Raw genomic sequence first — 16,419 nt, forward strand, 5'->3', positions numbered from 1 at the left:
CCACATCCCCACATCTTCCCCCACACCCCATACACATACCCACAGCCCCCCACAAGGCCCATACCCTGTCACCCCTCCACAATATTTAATAATAAGATTTCATTTTGAACTATTATGCAATCACCTCACAAATGCACACAAATCAGGAAAAAATATTTTTTAAATAGAATTAAAATATGTTATTGTCAGTGTTAGTTTTTTAATATATAATTTTTTTTTCTCCAATTCCAAGATGACAAACCCCTTTCTGGGGGCAAGGGGAGGGACTTCCAGGGGCAAAGGTCAGGGGTTAGGGGTTGGGACTTCTGGTCCCAAGATGGAGACCAGGGGGTGGAGCACCTATCAAGGGGTGGGGCTACCCTTGTGGCCCTTGACAGCTCACCAAAACTCATTAAGCAGCCCTCTGCCTGAAATAATTGCCCGCTCTATGCTACACTATATTTGACCAAGTGTGACATCCTGCCTCTGGCTAGGCCATGCCAAGTAAGCCTGCTGCTAATGCCTTTTCCTGGGCTGTGCTTTCTTTGGAGAACACCCTTCCTAGCTCCTGTAGCAATTGGTGTTCATTCTTCAGTCAGGGATCTGACCCATCTTGTCCTCTCTGCTAGCGAATGGAATTAATGGAACCATCATTAACCATCCCCTTGAAATATCAAGTGACAATGTTTGAATCCCTGGCAGTGAAGTCCACAGGCTGTCTACATGAAGAATTTTCTTTTATTTGTTTTTAATTTATCAGCCATTAATTTCATTGAGTGGCCTTTTAAATACCTTGACTGAATCCCCTCTGGCTCTTCTCCTTAGCAGGCTAAATAGATCTGCAACTGCATCTGCAATCTCTCATCACATTTGCTGCCTGGCCATCTCTCTTGAGATGTGGTTTGAAAGCCTGCCATTGATCACTGGGTGCTCCTGTCTCACTTCCAGGAAGCTCTGGGGCAAATGAAAATGCCCAGAAAATGGCTTTGGTTCTGCCTCTGACTGAACATGAAGGGTCAACATTTCATTTTATTTCCAAAGTCCCTCACCAGGATTTACACAAAGCTCAGTCCTGTGCCCCAGCTGCATGTTCATAGATTCATAAATTGTTAGGGACTGGAAGGGACCTTGTAGATCATTGGGTTCAGTCCCCCTGCACCGGTTGGGCATGGATGACCCTCAGGCCTGTGTCAGTTCTCTAGCAGAGGTAAACTGTAAACTGTAACATGTTCCAGCTCTTGATATGCCCAGCCAGATTCATCACCTGAAGGGAAAAGCAGGTGACCGAAGTTTAATTCACACAGGAGAGAGGTGAAGCTGCAAGCAAGAGGGGGGTGCTTTGACAAACTTGTCATCCCTGTAGTATTAATCTGTCTAGGACATCTCGCCCCAGGTTAAGCTGGTCTGGAGCCTGGGACTCCTGTTGGACTTTTCAGTGCTACTGGATACCTAGATAGCTGTGGTGGCAAACAATGTCCCTTCTTTCTGGCTACCCATAAGATTACATGCTATCCTATCAGAAATGCATCTGGCCCTAGCAATTCACCCATTCAGGAGCCTCAGACTTGAGTTGTGCAGCTTAACATATCTTGGATGAAGCCACATGCCCTGCTGTAAAATACAGCAGCCCATTTGTTTAGCAACATAAATCCCCTTGGTGCAGTATTCTCTGTGGTGGCTCCTTATAAACAGAGTTCAGTTCAAGGTCCCTCTGTCAGAGATCATAGAAAAATAGGGCTTGAAGGGACCTCAGAAGATCATCTAGTCTAATCCCACTTGAAGCAGGAACATCTCTGTTTGAACCATCCCAGACAAATATTTGTCTAACCTACACTTAAAAGCATCCTACAGTGGAGATGCTACAGCTTTTTTAGATGATCTGTTCTAGTGCTTATTAACCACTCTCATATATAGAAAGTTCTTCCCAATATCCAATATAAGTTTCCGTTATAGAAATCGAAGGTCATTTTTCTTGTCTTGCACTCAGTGAACATTGTTGCTCATCCTCTTTCTACTGATCATTTTTGTATTAGATTATCAAACTCCCCTTAGTCTTCTTTTTTCTAGACTAAATATTCCCAGGTTTTTCCATCATATCCTTGAACATTATGTTTTTCTAGACCTTGAATCATTTTTATTGTTCTTCAGCTTGTCCACATCTTTTCTGAAGTGCAGTGTCCAACACTGGATGCAGTACTCCAGGTGATGCCTCACTAGTGCTGAATAGAGTGGAAAAGTTATTTCCCCTGATGTATATGAAACATTCATGTTAATACATTCCAGTACGCTCTTGGATTTTTCTACAACATCAAATGTGGCCTAATATCTACCTTAACCCCCAGGTCCATTCCCACAGTTCTGCAGCCTAGCCTTCAGCTTGTATTTGTGGATTTGATCCTAAGCGCAGTATTCTGCACTGGGCCTTATTGCATTTCATCTGACTGATTTTAGACCGGTTTTTTTTTCTGATTTATCGAGGTAATTTTGAATCCTAATCCTGTCCTCCAAATTGCCTATTACCCTACTCATCTTACTGTCCTGATACTCAAAGTCATCCATGGTTCTGGCATGGACTCAGTTCTTTCTCTGTGACCATGACTTCCTGTAAGAGCTAAGTTGGAAAAATGATACTGGAACCAGTGGTAGAGGTGTGTCACTGCAGGAGGCAGAATCTTCCTTGGAAGTGAGTGTAAGCTATGAACCTCACTGCTGCATGAGATTAGAATATTGGCCATTGGAAAAGGTATCTCTTTTTTTTCAGCACTTCACTTCCATGGCATAACTTTTCCTTGCTCAGTCACATACTCCCCTAGTCAAACAATTTCTCCTATAGGTAAGGAAAGCAGAGAGAGGGAGATTAGTGCCATTGCTGCTTTTGACTTTGAATAACAGGGAACAACTTGAATAACTTGGTTTTGACTTGCTTTTGACTTTGAATAACAGGGAACCTCCAGAGGGTCCAGAGGAGGACAACAGGCCAAGGGTTTACAGGCCAAGCCCTACGAGGACAGACTAAGGGACCTGGACCTCTTCTCCACAACAGAAGGCTGAGAAGTGATCTTGTGGCTGCCTACAAATTCATTAGGGGAGTGAAACAAGGAATCGGAGATGCTCTGTTCACCAGGGTGCCTTGTAGCATAACAAGGAATGATGGTCACAAACTGACAGAGAGCAGATTTAGGATAGATGTCAGGAAAACTTCTTCACAGTAAGAGTGGCCAAAATTTGGAATGGGCTTCCAAGGAAGATGGTGCTCTCCTCTACCTTGGGGGTCTTTAAGAGAAGGCTGGATAGGCATCTGGCTGGGGTCATCTTACCCCAGGACTCATTTCTGACCAGGCAGGAAGTCAGACTCGATGATCGGTTGAGGTCCCTTCTGACCCTAGCATCTATGAATCTATTAATGTGGATGCAATAGTGATGGAGATCCATATAAGAGGAGAAGCAGGACCAGGTCGGCCTCAGTGTAACTTCTCTCCGGTAGATGTTTGCTCCTATCTCAGAACCCTTGCACACCGGGTGTGCTTCTGAGACAACCAGATTGGATGTGTTAGTGAGGGGCAGCAATGGAATGGGCTGCCAGAGGGGAAGTGCCAGCAAGGGCACTGCAGATCAGGGCTAGCATCAATTGACAGAGGCCTCTGCCTTTCTGGAGTAGGAGCAGGTGCAATGGTGGAACTGTGTAGTGGGAAGTTTGAATGGTACGTGTGTTTTGTACCTAGTCTGCATACTGCAGAGGCTGGAGGTGAGTGGCTGGAGAGGGGAGCTTAACAGGAGGCTTCCTGAATGGTTCCTTCCTGGCATTTCAGATTTATTTCAGGAATTATGCTTTAAGCCAGATAACACACATTTGGCAGAAGTCTCTGACTGCTGCCTTCCAGACCACCAACTCCAAAAGTAGGAGGCAAACCAATAAACAGGACAGGGAGCTTCCTTGGGAAAATCCGTGAAAAAATTATCAAGGATCACATTTGTAGGAGTCCAGCGGGTAATATTATGCTGAAGGGCAACCAGCACAGGTTCGTAGTAGGTTGTTCCTGCCTGACTAATCTTGTTTCTTTCTATGACCATGTCACTAAGAGGTTAGATGCAGGAGTCGAGGTAGATGTCATCTACTTGGACTTTAAGAAGGCCCTTGACACAGTATCACATCCTATTCTTATAAACAAATTGAACGGTTGTGCCACAGATGATTACACAGTCATGTGGGTGGCAAATTGGCTTAAGGGTCATACCCAGAGAGTTGTGGTGAATGGGTCAGTATCGACCTCAAAAGATGTGGGCAGTGGGGTCCCCAGAGGCTCAGTCCTTGGGCCAGTGCTGTTCAACATCTTTATCAGTGACCTGGATGAGGGCATGGAAAGCACTCTGTCCAAATTCGCAGATGACACCAAACTGTGGGGCAAAGCAAACACACTGCTGGGAAGAAACTGAATCCAGGTGGACCTGGACAGGTTAGAGAAGTGGGCAGAGAACAATAGGATGCAATTCAACAAGGACAAGTGCAAGGTGCTGCACCTAGGGAGAGGGAATTACCAGTACACTTATAGGTTGGGGGATGATGCTCTCAGCAGCACAGCATCAGAAAGAGATCTCAGAGTCGTTGTTGACTCCAAGATGAATGTGAGTTGTCATTGTGATGAAGTAATTAGCAGAGCTAACCACACTTTGTCATGCATTAGTAGGTGCATCACGAACAGGTCCAGGGTGGTGAAGGTCCCTCCACACCCCATGCAGCACTGGTCAGGCCATAGCTAGAGTACTGTATCCAATTCTGGGTGCCACAATTCAAAAAAGATGTGGACAACTTTGAGAGGGTCCAAAGGAGGGCCGTTTGTATTGTTAGAGGCCTGCAGGGAAGGTCCCTGTGCAAAAAGGCTGAGGGACCTGGACCTTTTCAGTGCCACAAGAGAAGGCTGAGGGGGAATCTTGTGGCAGTATACAAATTCATCAGGGGGAGATGCTCTGTTTACCAGAGCACCCCTGAGAATAACTAGGAACAACAGCCACAAGCTGATGGAGAGTAGACTGAGGTTGAACATCAGAAAGAACTTCTTTACAGTAAGGGTTGCCAGAATCTGGAATGGGATTCCAAGGGAGGTGGTGCTCTCCCCTACCCTGGGGGTCTTCAAGAGGAGACTGGTCAAGCACCTGGCTGGGGTCATATGATCCCAGCACTTTTTCCTGCCACTGGCAGTGGGTTGGACTCAACGATCCTTTGAAGTCCTTTCTGACCCTACCATCTATGATTCTATGAGCTTTTGTTTCCCTAAAGCTCCTTGCTTTGGTGCCTGGTCAGCCATCCCACCCTACTGTGTGCTTCGCCAGCTGAGTATTTCAGCCCCATAGTAAGGTGCTGGCCCTACTTGAGCTCAGCTGCACCAACTCTGAGCCAAACCCCAGACTTCTGGCAGGCTCAGTGGCCCTGGGGAAGCATTGTTTGGGCAGAATGAAGCTCAGCAGGAATGCTACATCCTGCTATGCATTCTCCTTGACTTTTACAAGCACTGAAGTTCACCCAAGTTGTATTGAAGAGGTGTAAAGGGGAGTTCCCCTGAAGTCATATGAGCCATCCCTCCTGCTTACTTTGCTCAGTACGTAAGATAGCAGATGCAATATCCTGCTGTCTGCAGCCTCCTCTTGAGTCTTAGAGCAAACTCTGTCCCGAGAGTGCAGTTGTTTATTCAGTGTCACTTCTCAGCTGCTGCAGGGAGCCCACCAGAGCTCCCTTAGCTGTAGAACCAAAGAGAAGCTGGTTCTCCATTGGTATCTGTCTTTTCCTGAAACAGAACAGCTGGCCATCCCCAAAGTACCATGGGGCTCAGCTCCTCTCTTCTTCCCTCTGCTGCCTGTGATTTGCTAGTAGGGACGTAAGAGAGGTAAGGGAGCATTGTCCGACAATGATTCTCATTTTTATTGATGACAATAAGACTTTTATTACAAAGATGTGTTAAAGATCGATGGAAACTGAAAAGGATTTAGTTGTCTTTTTGCTTTTAAGTGCTTTGTTTTCACTTGGCTGGGCAGCAGGCCAGCAGTGGGGAAGGAAGTCTTTACTTGTCCACCTTGTTTAACACAGCTGCTGGAGATCAAAGGACTTGGAGGGGAGGAGGGCTGGGCTTTATACTTGCTTCTGAGAAGGAGCCTGAATGTATTCCACCCTTTTCCCCAATTAATGGAATGTTAATATCCGTGTGACTTGCATTGGGGTCCATTTAATTCAAAAGGGAGGAAATCTAATTATCTCCATGATTAATCACCGTGTATGCAGTGTATCATACCTCTCTGTCAAAGGACCTGATCTGCTTTGTAATAAAACATGTACAGGCTCAGGCTGCAGTCCTGCAAGCAAATCAGTGGCAGGCCCTTCCACCTGGGTTCCCTTCAACTTCAGCAGCCTTGATCGTTTAAAGGGACTAGGCATTAAGTTTGCCTACATTTCAGGGTATCCAACTTGCCTTAAATACTCGGATCATCTCCTATCCTCTGAAATGTGGGTCCTTGAGGGTGTCTGGGGTTGTGCACCCATAGTTGGAGGCACTTGCTTTTGGGTAGCCTTGAGCTGACTGGAAATGAAATGCCTGTCCCTACTCACAGAGCTGTTCACTCAGGCCTTTACTTCTATCTGAAGTCCCACTTTTTCAGGTTTGGAAACCCATATGAGAAGGGATTGCTGGAACCATATTATCCATACTGGACAATCATACTGATTTCAGTGGGCATGTGCATTAGAGTAGAGGTCTGTTATTTGGGGCAGCTCCTATAGGTCAGATCTTGAGAGAATAGCCTAATATTATGAGGCTTAAGGCCTAATTTACCTAAAGCTGTGAGGCTGTGATCAGTACTGATATGCCAATGTGAGTGATGTGGTGAGCTGAGGACTTCTAGAAAGAGGGAGTGGATTGAAAAGGCCTCATTGTGTGGTGGTGTTTGGATACCATGGGGAGGGGGGCACTGCGCTGTAGTGAGATCATGGAGGCATGCTGCCTGGCTCCTCTGTTGTCCCTGGACTCCAGCAGCCTTACCCCCTCACCTCCAGAAGGCTGGATGGAACACACTGCAGGGAGCCAGAAGTGGCATGTAGGACCTGGGCCATTAATGGCCTTAAAAATAAAAAATCCAACATTTTCTAGTCAATCCCTGCCCACGCTGTCAGGCAGTGAAGGCAACGCAGCAGCAGGCAATATTAATAACAGTAATAATACTAATACTTTGTGCCTCTACTGCACATTTCACCTGGCAAGCTCCCTTCTCCCACCCTCCAGCAACAATCCAGTAGCAGGAGCTGACAGGTCAGTCTTTTCAGTAGCCCACATTAGAGCATGTAGCACCAGCCTACCCTTAGTGGTACAAAGGGGCTCCTGCCTACCAGCTGTCAGGTCACCATGGGAGATGCAGTTTGGTGCTAGGGCTGGGGTGGTAAGAACCAATTCCACTCTGAGGTTGCCATTACATAATGCATTTAGGGCAGCCCTATCAGGACTGGACTGTGTAGGATCCACAGGGTCCAGTAGTGACTGTCAGCCTTTCCCACTGAGGCTGTGTATACCTGAGGACAAGACCCAACAGGTATGGTGGGATGTAGCCAGTCTGTAGCCAAACACCGGCAGACCTTTCCCTCTGGCTACTCATTTTCAGAGAGATAGTCCTCACTCATTATGGAGGCGGTAATTTGGAGGAGGAAAAAGCAGGAGCTTTATGGCTTTGGAGTGGGATTTTTTCCCTGCTCAGTTTAGTGCTCATGAGGAAGCAGAGAATGAGCCTGTTCTGGTTGGCATTCTTGGCAAAGCTAGGATAGGAGTCAGCATGGTGACCCCTGCAAGCACAACTAGCACTAAATCTTCTAACATTGACCCCTGATGCCCAGCTGCGCTCAGGGTTCTCAAACACTCAGAAGCATTGAACGTTGGCTTCCTTTTGCTCTCATTCAGACCATTTCCACTATGAATGGGAGCAGAGCTGAGCAAATGCCAAAGCTTTAGAAAATCCTTACATCCTGCAGCATGGTAGCTCTCTGTAATGTCTCCTCATTTTCGGGCAGGTATCTGGAGGCAGTTCTCATTCTCTCATCTCTCAGGCACAGTCAATAGAACTTTTGCCTGCTGTATTTTGTTAATCTTTCTGCTAGGCACCAGTCAGTAGCAAGAAGGGCCAGGTTCAAATTTCACTGTGGCTTGAGCCCCCACCCAGAAATCTGGAATCACTGCATTTGGCTAGGGTGTCCCACATAAAGAAAATCCCCCAGCTATGAAACAACAAAAAGGAAGTCAGGCCTATGCAGGCCAATAACTGGCAAGACTCCATTACTGGTCAATTTGCTCTAGGGACTAATAACCCCATGGCATTATCTCAGTAAAGGCCTTAAGCCTGGCTCAGATTTGCCAAGCCCTTAATCCTGGCCCAGCTCTGCCAGCAAACCACAGCTGGGGTTCAGCCACACAGCTAGGCTGGAACCAAAAGAAGTTGCAACAGCAACTAAAACATTCCAGGCTCCAACCCTGGCTAGTCTGCTTCAGGGATTAACACCTCCTATAATATTATCCCACTCAAAATCCAGAAAAAAAAACAAAAGGGGAAAGAAGGGGGAGAGGATAGGGGTGTCAAGCCCTGAGACAGACTTTCTCTCCCAGTACTTGAGGCTTTCCCTTCACATAGCTTCATTTCACTTCTTCAGTGAAGTGGGGAGACCCCCATGGGGAGCAGTTTTGCCAGCTCCCAATTCAGCTTTTCAGGTCTCAGAAGCCCCAGGAGAAAAAGAGAGCTTTTATATGAGAAGTTTCTATATAAATGGCATCACACAAGCTTTTCCAATGGGGGCTTGTCTTGCTTACAGTCTTCCTCTTAACCAGTTAATTTAAAAAAGAGAACACTGACCAGTTAGCCAATTAGGCTAGGGGTCTGATGCCTCCAACTTATGTGGCTGACCCCCATGTACTTTTATTTACACTAAACAACTGGGGTATCCTCAGACAATAGGCCTAACAAAAGCCCTGGGTAGCTGCCTATGTGCAGTATCTCCTGTCCCTTTCCAGCTTACCCAGGCAGGAAACAGAAAACAAGATACTATATATATCTATATCTATATAATGCACACTCACAATCATATTTAACTAAAACCATATATAACAACACCCTGCAATACAAAATGGCTTGTGCGTTTTATGTGGGTTAATATTATCTAAGTACCACTCCTGTGCTCAGTGCTATGCTTTGCAGTTTTATCAAGAGAGTCTCTGGCCTGGAGAACTGTAATTTTGTCTCAAGTCAATTCCCACCCATCCAATATCACATTTCCTGCTGCAAGCACCAAGATATCCCCCCCTTCAAATCCTGGAAAATAAAGAGAGGTGTCTCAACCAGTCTAAATCTCTCTCAATGCTTGCAGAGGGTCCATGCAAAAACTAAAGGGCATTGGAGCAAGTCTTGATTGCTGAGTAATGCCAAGTATAATATGAACTATATGGCCAGAAAGGAGTCCCACCAGTGATCCAAACTGGTATGCCTAAATGAGATTCACCAGTTGCATCTGATGGATAAGATGTGCAATACAACAGAAAATGACAAGCAGCTCTCTCAGACCTCACTGAGAAACCCATGCATGCCAGCAGCGAAGAACACATCCTCACTGTCCACTGCAGGGAGCTTTTCACTCCTGACCATGACAAGGGATGGTCAGCACTACATCCTTGCTTAAACGAGACCCGAGTTATTCCAATATTTCTCTACCTGTCTCACTACTGCTTTTTTTCTAAAATCTCAGCCAAAAATGGCAGGGTAGGGGCTGGCATGTAAATCCCAGGCATGGTAGGCTGAGCCAGTATTTTATAAATACAGTCAGTTGAGGCTAATTGTATCCTGGAAGCTGTTCTTAAAGCCGTCATGAGTACCTGTAGGGTAGGCATGTCCCCAGAGGAGGAAAGCTCTGCCTCAGGATGGGGGTAGGGCTTGGGAGTGAGTGTATGCACAAGGCTACAAAGGATTTTCCAAGGCTACAAGGGAATGTGGAGTTTCTCACCACAATTAGTGGAATTGACAGTGAGGGTTTAGCTGTCTGAGACCTGGCTAGAAGAAAGTAAAGTACTTCCCTGAATCTGGCATTCCAGCCTGGCAAATTTGCTGGTTCAAATGACACATCATCTGGGCTTCAAAGTGGGACTTCTGATGAAACTTCTACCTTTGTACATACCTGTCTCTGTATTCTGGTCCTGGATGATATAAGCCTGCTTCCTGCATGCTCCCAGTTGAAGGATCCCTCCTGCCTCCTCTCTGAGGATCTTGACTTGGTTTTCTGGCAGCTACCTGGTATACTGGATACCATGGGCACTTGTCCCTTTTGGTCTCCAGTGCTGGCTTTGCTGTTGACTGGTGACAGGGGAGGGCTGGGCCCCAGGAGGTTGCTTGCTTCTACAAGTGCTTAGTGGTGCTGTCGGCTTTTTCCTCATCGCTTTTGTCATTTCCAGACAATTTTGTCAGTAGGTCTCACCCTGTTGCTCAGGAGCAGTGGTAAATGAAAGCTTATCTCCCTGCCGCTCCCTCTGTGTGCACGTGCAGGGAGAAACGGTGATTATTTGACAAACAGTGGCTAGCAAATGAAGTGACAAAGGCTGAGGAAGAAAGGCAGGCAGTGGATTAGAGGCTTGTTCCACCTTGGCTATTTTACTCCAGTTCCTTAACTCACCCTCTCACTCCTTTCGAATACATGATTCTGGCCACGATTATTGCGAACTGCATCGTCCTGGCGCTGGAGCAGCATCTGCCGGGAGATGACAAGACACCTATGTCCCGAAGATTAGTAAGTGCCTTTCTCTCATGCCCTCCTCCTCTGGAATCAGCTCTGGGGTTGTCTCGGTATTAGTGGGTGTTGAGCCTGGTGAGGAACCCGTACCAGTCCATCAGGCTGTGTGTATGCTGTAAACTTACCATGCCTGTCAATAGTGCTCTCAGGTGTACCATGCTGATCCAGGAAGGCTGTCTCCTATGCTGGAAGCAGTATAGGCTCAGGTGGGCCTCAGGTCCTCAGGGTGCTAAATAGCTTGTTTGAAGTGCTGTGCAGAGATGGCTACCTGGGCTTCTGGTTTAGGAGGCAGCTTCCACAGAGCAGCCTCATGCACTTGAGGCATCATTGCTGGGCCTGGGAAGTTTGCTACATGCACATGACCTCAGTTGTTGAGGTTTAACTGTTTGATGCCTACTGCTTATCAGAAGGCTGCAGGTGCAGTCTCTTCGCTATCTGCCTGATTATGGAGATCCTGGGCTGGCTTTGGAGTAGGGCAGAAGTGGGTGGGAGCTTTTTTCTCTGGGACTTTTATGCCTCAGGAAGATTTTACCCCTCCACTGCCTCCTGTAGAATACCTGGGGATAGGGGAGTTTGTCCTCTGGGTGGACCTGGGGCACTTGTTATAAATGGGGATTTCAGAAAGATTTTGCCAGCTGGACATGAGAGGGGGATGCAAGTGAGACAGAGGCAGAACTCCACAGCTTGTCATTCAGTGTTGTGGGTTAAAGAGGGGCTTAGGCATGTGCTGGGAAGAGGGATCTCTGAACGGGGCCCAGCAGGGAATTTTGGGCATGACAGCTAAGTCTTAAATACTGGTAAAATGGCTGCAAGCTGTACATGCGCCCTGGACATTTGCTGCGTCTTCCCTTCTCACCAATGTGCTGGGTCCCTTTCTGCAGGAGAAGACAGAGCCTTACTTCATCGGGATCTTTTGTTTTGAAGCTGGGATTAAAATCGTTGCTCTGGGATTCGTTTTCCACAAGGGCTCATACCTGCGGAACGGCTGGAACGTCATGGACTTCATTGTGGTCCTCAGTGGGTAAGTTCTCCTTCAGCCTGCCTAGTGGTATGGCCAAAAGACCAGTAGGTAGGGTGATCTGCAGATTCATGAACCAGGTTCTTTGCTCCGGTGAGGTCCAGTTCGAATAATTCTGCTAATTCTTACCTGGAGCTGGGAGTTTATTTTCAGGCCACTCTATTCCTGGGCCCCCACTCACCTAGTTGGCACAGTGGGACATGCCTAACCTCCAAGTGAAAGAGGAGGAGCTCACTTGTAACATGCTGGATGGAGTTAGCCTCCTCTTGGCTGGAGGCTGGATGCTACCCTGCCCTGGGACTGTGATAGAGTGAACAAGAAAAGCAGGAGAGTGTGTGGGAACCCTGCCCAAGAAGAGCTAAATGGCAGGCTGTTCAGCTGAGGAGCTGATCTGAATTTGTCTTGGAAGTAGGTTGCTTACTAGAGTTTTAGAACTAGGATCTAGAAAGACCTTTCCCCCCCAGGTCCTCTAAAAATGCCTTATTGGAGCTGACTGCTGGCTTCTGCTATCTTTATAAAATCATTATGAAAAGTAGAAACACGCTCAATTCTGTGTAGGAATCCAGTTTGAAGCAATGCATCACTTGCTGACCCATCGTACTACAGCTGTATTTTAGGACCGTGTCTGGGGACATCTGCTTCTGTAGCCTCTCTGGACTATTTGGATTTATTGGCTATGGCACTTGTCGCCAGATTGGGGGATAGTCCTGGGTGTGACAAGATTGTTGATTCCACCTGGGAATTCAGCATTGAGATTGATGACTGAGTTTCACACAGACCATGTGAAAGAAAGTGAATGGAATGATCTTTAGGTGAGTTTGTGAGAAGTGTGATGATCTGTGAAGGTAAGCAAGAAGCAGTACGCTTTAGTGTCCAGTGTGAGCATCCTTGGACAGGGTGCATCTGACAGTTGAGCAAATAAAAACTGGTGACCCTAGAGTCTAGGTGTTCAAAAAGCAAAGAAATATCCAGACTGCAGCTCCATCCATTTCTGCATGTGTGGATTTATTTGTGGGTTGATTGAAATATCAGTTCTGTTCTGTTCAAAGCAGCTAGTTTGATATATAGAAACAGATGGCTCCTGTGATCTGTGGATCTCAAAGCACAAATTCAAATATCCAAGGTCTAATGAATAAGGGCTGCAGCTTGTCTTTCCTATTACTTCAAAGGTTGCAGATTAGGAAACTGAGGCAGTGATAGACTCAATGTGAATCAAAGTCTCTCATGCACTTGAGGACAGATCTCAGAGTAGAACCCAGGAATCCTAATTCTGTGAGTCTCGCTGCAATTGCGTGATCAAGCATGATGGGGACGTTCATGCTTTCCAGAGGTTTAAAAAGGAACTACTGCACTGTTGATGTTGAAGGTGGCTGCCCCCTTCCATGTGGGCTGGCCAAGGAGATGAGATGAAACGAGGAGAAGGTGAGACCAGCAGTCTCATTCTTGTGCATGCTGCCTGGGTGTACTTCTGTCTGCAATTGCCCACCTGTGATTTCTAGCAATGAATGCAGTAGACACATGTTTCACATTGCTTTTATAGAGCATGCGAGTTTCTCTTTGCTTTTCTGGCTGCAAAAGCCAGTGAGGCAGCAGGGAAGAAAGGCAAGTCCAGTAAGTGCTTTTGTGTTTGTGTCTCATTCTTGAGATCCAGTTCTCAGGACCAGTCTCAATTGCTTTGTTCAGTTTCCACTAGGAGAGCTAACCAGTGACCTCACCTTCATGACAGCTGGTTCCTGGTTTTGAGGAGATGGAGATGAAGGGGTCTTATAAGGAGGATAGTATGGGATGTCTCTGACAACTGCTGGCATTGCTGAAAGATGAAAATCTTCTACTTAGAAATGTCCCATTGGTGGAAGAACTGCAATGAAGGGAGTGGGAAGGTTTGCCATGGATTTTGGTTCTGTAGTGCCAGAAGCTGTTGTGGGACCTAAGAAGATTTAATGGAGAGTGAGTTCCTCCTTGCCCCTGCCACCTGGAAGCTGGGGATGTTTTGTTTGCCAATGTACATGTGTCACTGCTCAGGCAGGAATAAGTAGCAGGTGGAATCTGTTTCCCAGTGGATTTTCAGCATAGTCTCAGTTGCCCATTGGCTTTGTACTTTGGAATGAAGTGAGATGCAATGCTGCTTGCAATAGTGCCAAACACATAAGGCAAGGTCTTATGCCCTATATGCAAGTGGGATGGGGGGTTGATTTTCAGGTTAGAGGTGGTCTTAGGAGTTTGACTGGGGGGCCTCCTAATGGTTGAGCAGCAGGATTGTACTCAATGGTGTCTGTCCCTGCCTTGTTCAGTGACCCAGCACTCACTGATGGCTCTTGGTTGATTCTCTGCTGTTCACCATAGCCATGTAAATATCTTTAACTTTTTTAGCCCTAAAAGGTTTTGACCTGGTGAAATCCCATTGTCTGGCCCTTCTCTGCAACTGCTGCTAGCAGCCCTGATCGCACTTGCTAGAGCTAGTGTGCTCGTTGGGGTGGGGTGTGTGATAGACAGTCATGTGCTGAAGGGCTCTGATTCAGGCGAGCAGCTGGGTGGGGTGGAGTGGGGGAAGGTGCTCCTCTGACTCCTTGGAAAGGATCAATGCAGTAAGCAAGACCTCTCCTACTCTGATGAGCCATCATTTGCACCCACCCTCAACATGCTCCTCCCTTGCTGCTAGATCATACCATGCCTGATCATGTGCTTTTCACAGCAGCAATATCCTTCATGTTTCTTCTTCCCTTTCCATGCTATCCAGCCTAGCTGGCATTGCTGAGGTAGCAGGAACTAAGGAAGGCTAGCCTGACTCACTACTACCACAAGAGCATTCTTTAGCTCCCAGGCCTAGTGAATGTATTCAGATAGTCAAGGGTGGAAACAGGTTATCCTGGGATACAACTAGATCTATCCAGCATCACTTTGCAGCCCTCTTCAGTGATTAGAGGGCTCTGGCTGTGATGTGTTGCCTGAGGACAGACACCTGTACAGACTTGTCCTGTAGCATACTTGGTGCAGCTAGGAGGGAGCTGCTTGGTCTGAGTCTGCAGATGCTTCACAGTCACCAATGCCCCAGTCATGCCTTTTTACGCCCCCTGCCTTCTTGCCACTGTTCTTCAGAGGGTCGTGGGGAGACCACAGCTCTTTTGATTAGAATGCGGGTTCCTTAAGTTTGTAGCCCATAATGAGACAATGTCTCCGAAAGGCCCCCTTTATGGGGATGGTGGACATCACAGTGAAAAAGGGTGTTTGCAGGAACATTCTTCTCCCATGGAGGAGACAAAGCAGATAAGTCCCATGTCATATGCCCAACATAAATAGGCAGGTGAAGCTTCCAGCCTGTCACATTGGGATAGTTCCCTTCTAGCTCCCAAAGGGATTAGCAGGGGCAGCTGATTTGAACCTACCTGTTAATGTACCTGGAGGGAGCTCCCTGCTCATCACCTCAGGACAGGGGGATTCCAAAGCCTAGAGCTATGGAGGTAACCCCCACCAGACAGGTCAGGAGGGCAGACACTTAAATGCAGGGGCTCTTTCAGGGGCAGTGGGGATATCTGACATAGACCTTTGCTCAGCATGGGGATGGGTGAAACACTGGGATGGGGAAGAGGTTTTTACCAGTGGCCTTTCCCCTCTCTTCGTGTCAGCTTGGATGAGTTGACTGTAAGTGACACGGTGCTGAGTCAGCACTCAGTGATTACTCACTCATGAACACGTTCCCGGTTTCTTTCACTGCTTCTCCATGTTCTGGGCACAGTGCCAGGGAATCAATTGTCCATGAAGGGCTGTTAGCGCCATACAATCCAACATGCTGACAAACATTGAGGCCTTCCTCTGAAAAGCCCATTCACCGCGTGTGTAGGCATCAACAACAAGAGTTGCTAAGGATTATTTAGAAACTTCCCCGTGTTGGGGGTGATTCCAAGGTTGCTTTACCAGTTTTGAAAGAGACCTCCCTGATTTTGCCATCTGCTGCAGGCCTCTTATCTTTCTAGAGATGCTTCATCCTCTCCTTCTGCCCCCAAGCCCACCCCTAGCCTTTCTGTTGGTCAGCAGCTATTCTAACCCATCCAAGAAACTCCTTATTGTTGTCCTGATCTTGGTTGAAGCAGGACAAACATTGTGCAGAGTCGTGGCCACAAGGCCACTGAAAGCATTTGCAAAGCATCTGGTAGTTTCTCGCTGACAGTGTGTGGTGGGTATATTGGATTGATGTCTGCCAGTCAAAAAAATAAAATACAGTTTTGTATTGAATGTATTTGACACCTGCAAGGAGTCCAACACAACACAGGGTTAACTTGCAGGCGTGTAGTCTAGAACATGCAAGAACCAGTTCTCAGCCAGATTGTGACACTTCTGAGATGGGTCACATCAGAGGAGGAAGCACCTGGGTAACTAGGAACTAAGGTTGGTTTGAGGTTTGATAAATGATTAGGGCCCTGAGAAAATTGTGATTTCGTGGATTGCACAGATACTGTGAAATTAGCCTCATATTATGATTTTTAAGGGTCACGAGCCTGTGCCAGAAAAACATGCAAAACAAAAGCACAGGTTTCCCTGAGCAGATCATCTAGTCTGACCCCCTGCCATGGCAGGAAAGAGTACTGGGGTCAAACGACCCCAGCAAGGTGTTCATCTAACCTCCTCTTAA

The 16,419-nt window shown here is 47.0% G+C and overlaps 1 protein-coding gene across 3 annotated transcripts in view; it reads left to right on the top strand.

Annotated features, from left to right (window-relative positions):
* CACNA1E (calcium voltage-gated channel subunit alpha1 E) overlaps window positions 1-16,419 on the top strand; it is a 229,610-nt gene that overhangs the window by 13,660 nt on the left and 199,531 nt on the right. For all 3 annotated transcript variants that reach the window (XM_019530950.1, XM_019530951.1, XM_019530952.1), the window contains exons 2-3: window positions 10,666-10,771; window positions 11,656-11,795. In XM_019530950.1, the coding sequence (XP_019386495.1) occupies window positions 10,666-10,771; window positions 11,656-11,795 (246 nt within the window). The remainder of the gene's footprint in view (window positions 1-10,665; window positions 10,772-11,655; window positions 11,796-16,419) is intronic.

This window comes from Crocodylus porosus, unplaced genomic scaffold (genome assembly GCF_001723895.1).
Source record: "Crocodylus porosus isolate Cpor-Errol unplaced genomic scaffold, CroPor_comp1, whole genome shotgun sequence".
NCBI lineage: Eukaryota > Metazoa > Chordata > Crocodylia > Crocodylidae > Crocodylus > Crocodylus porosus.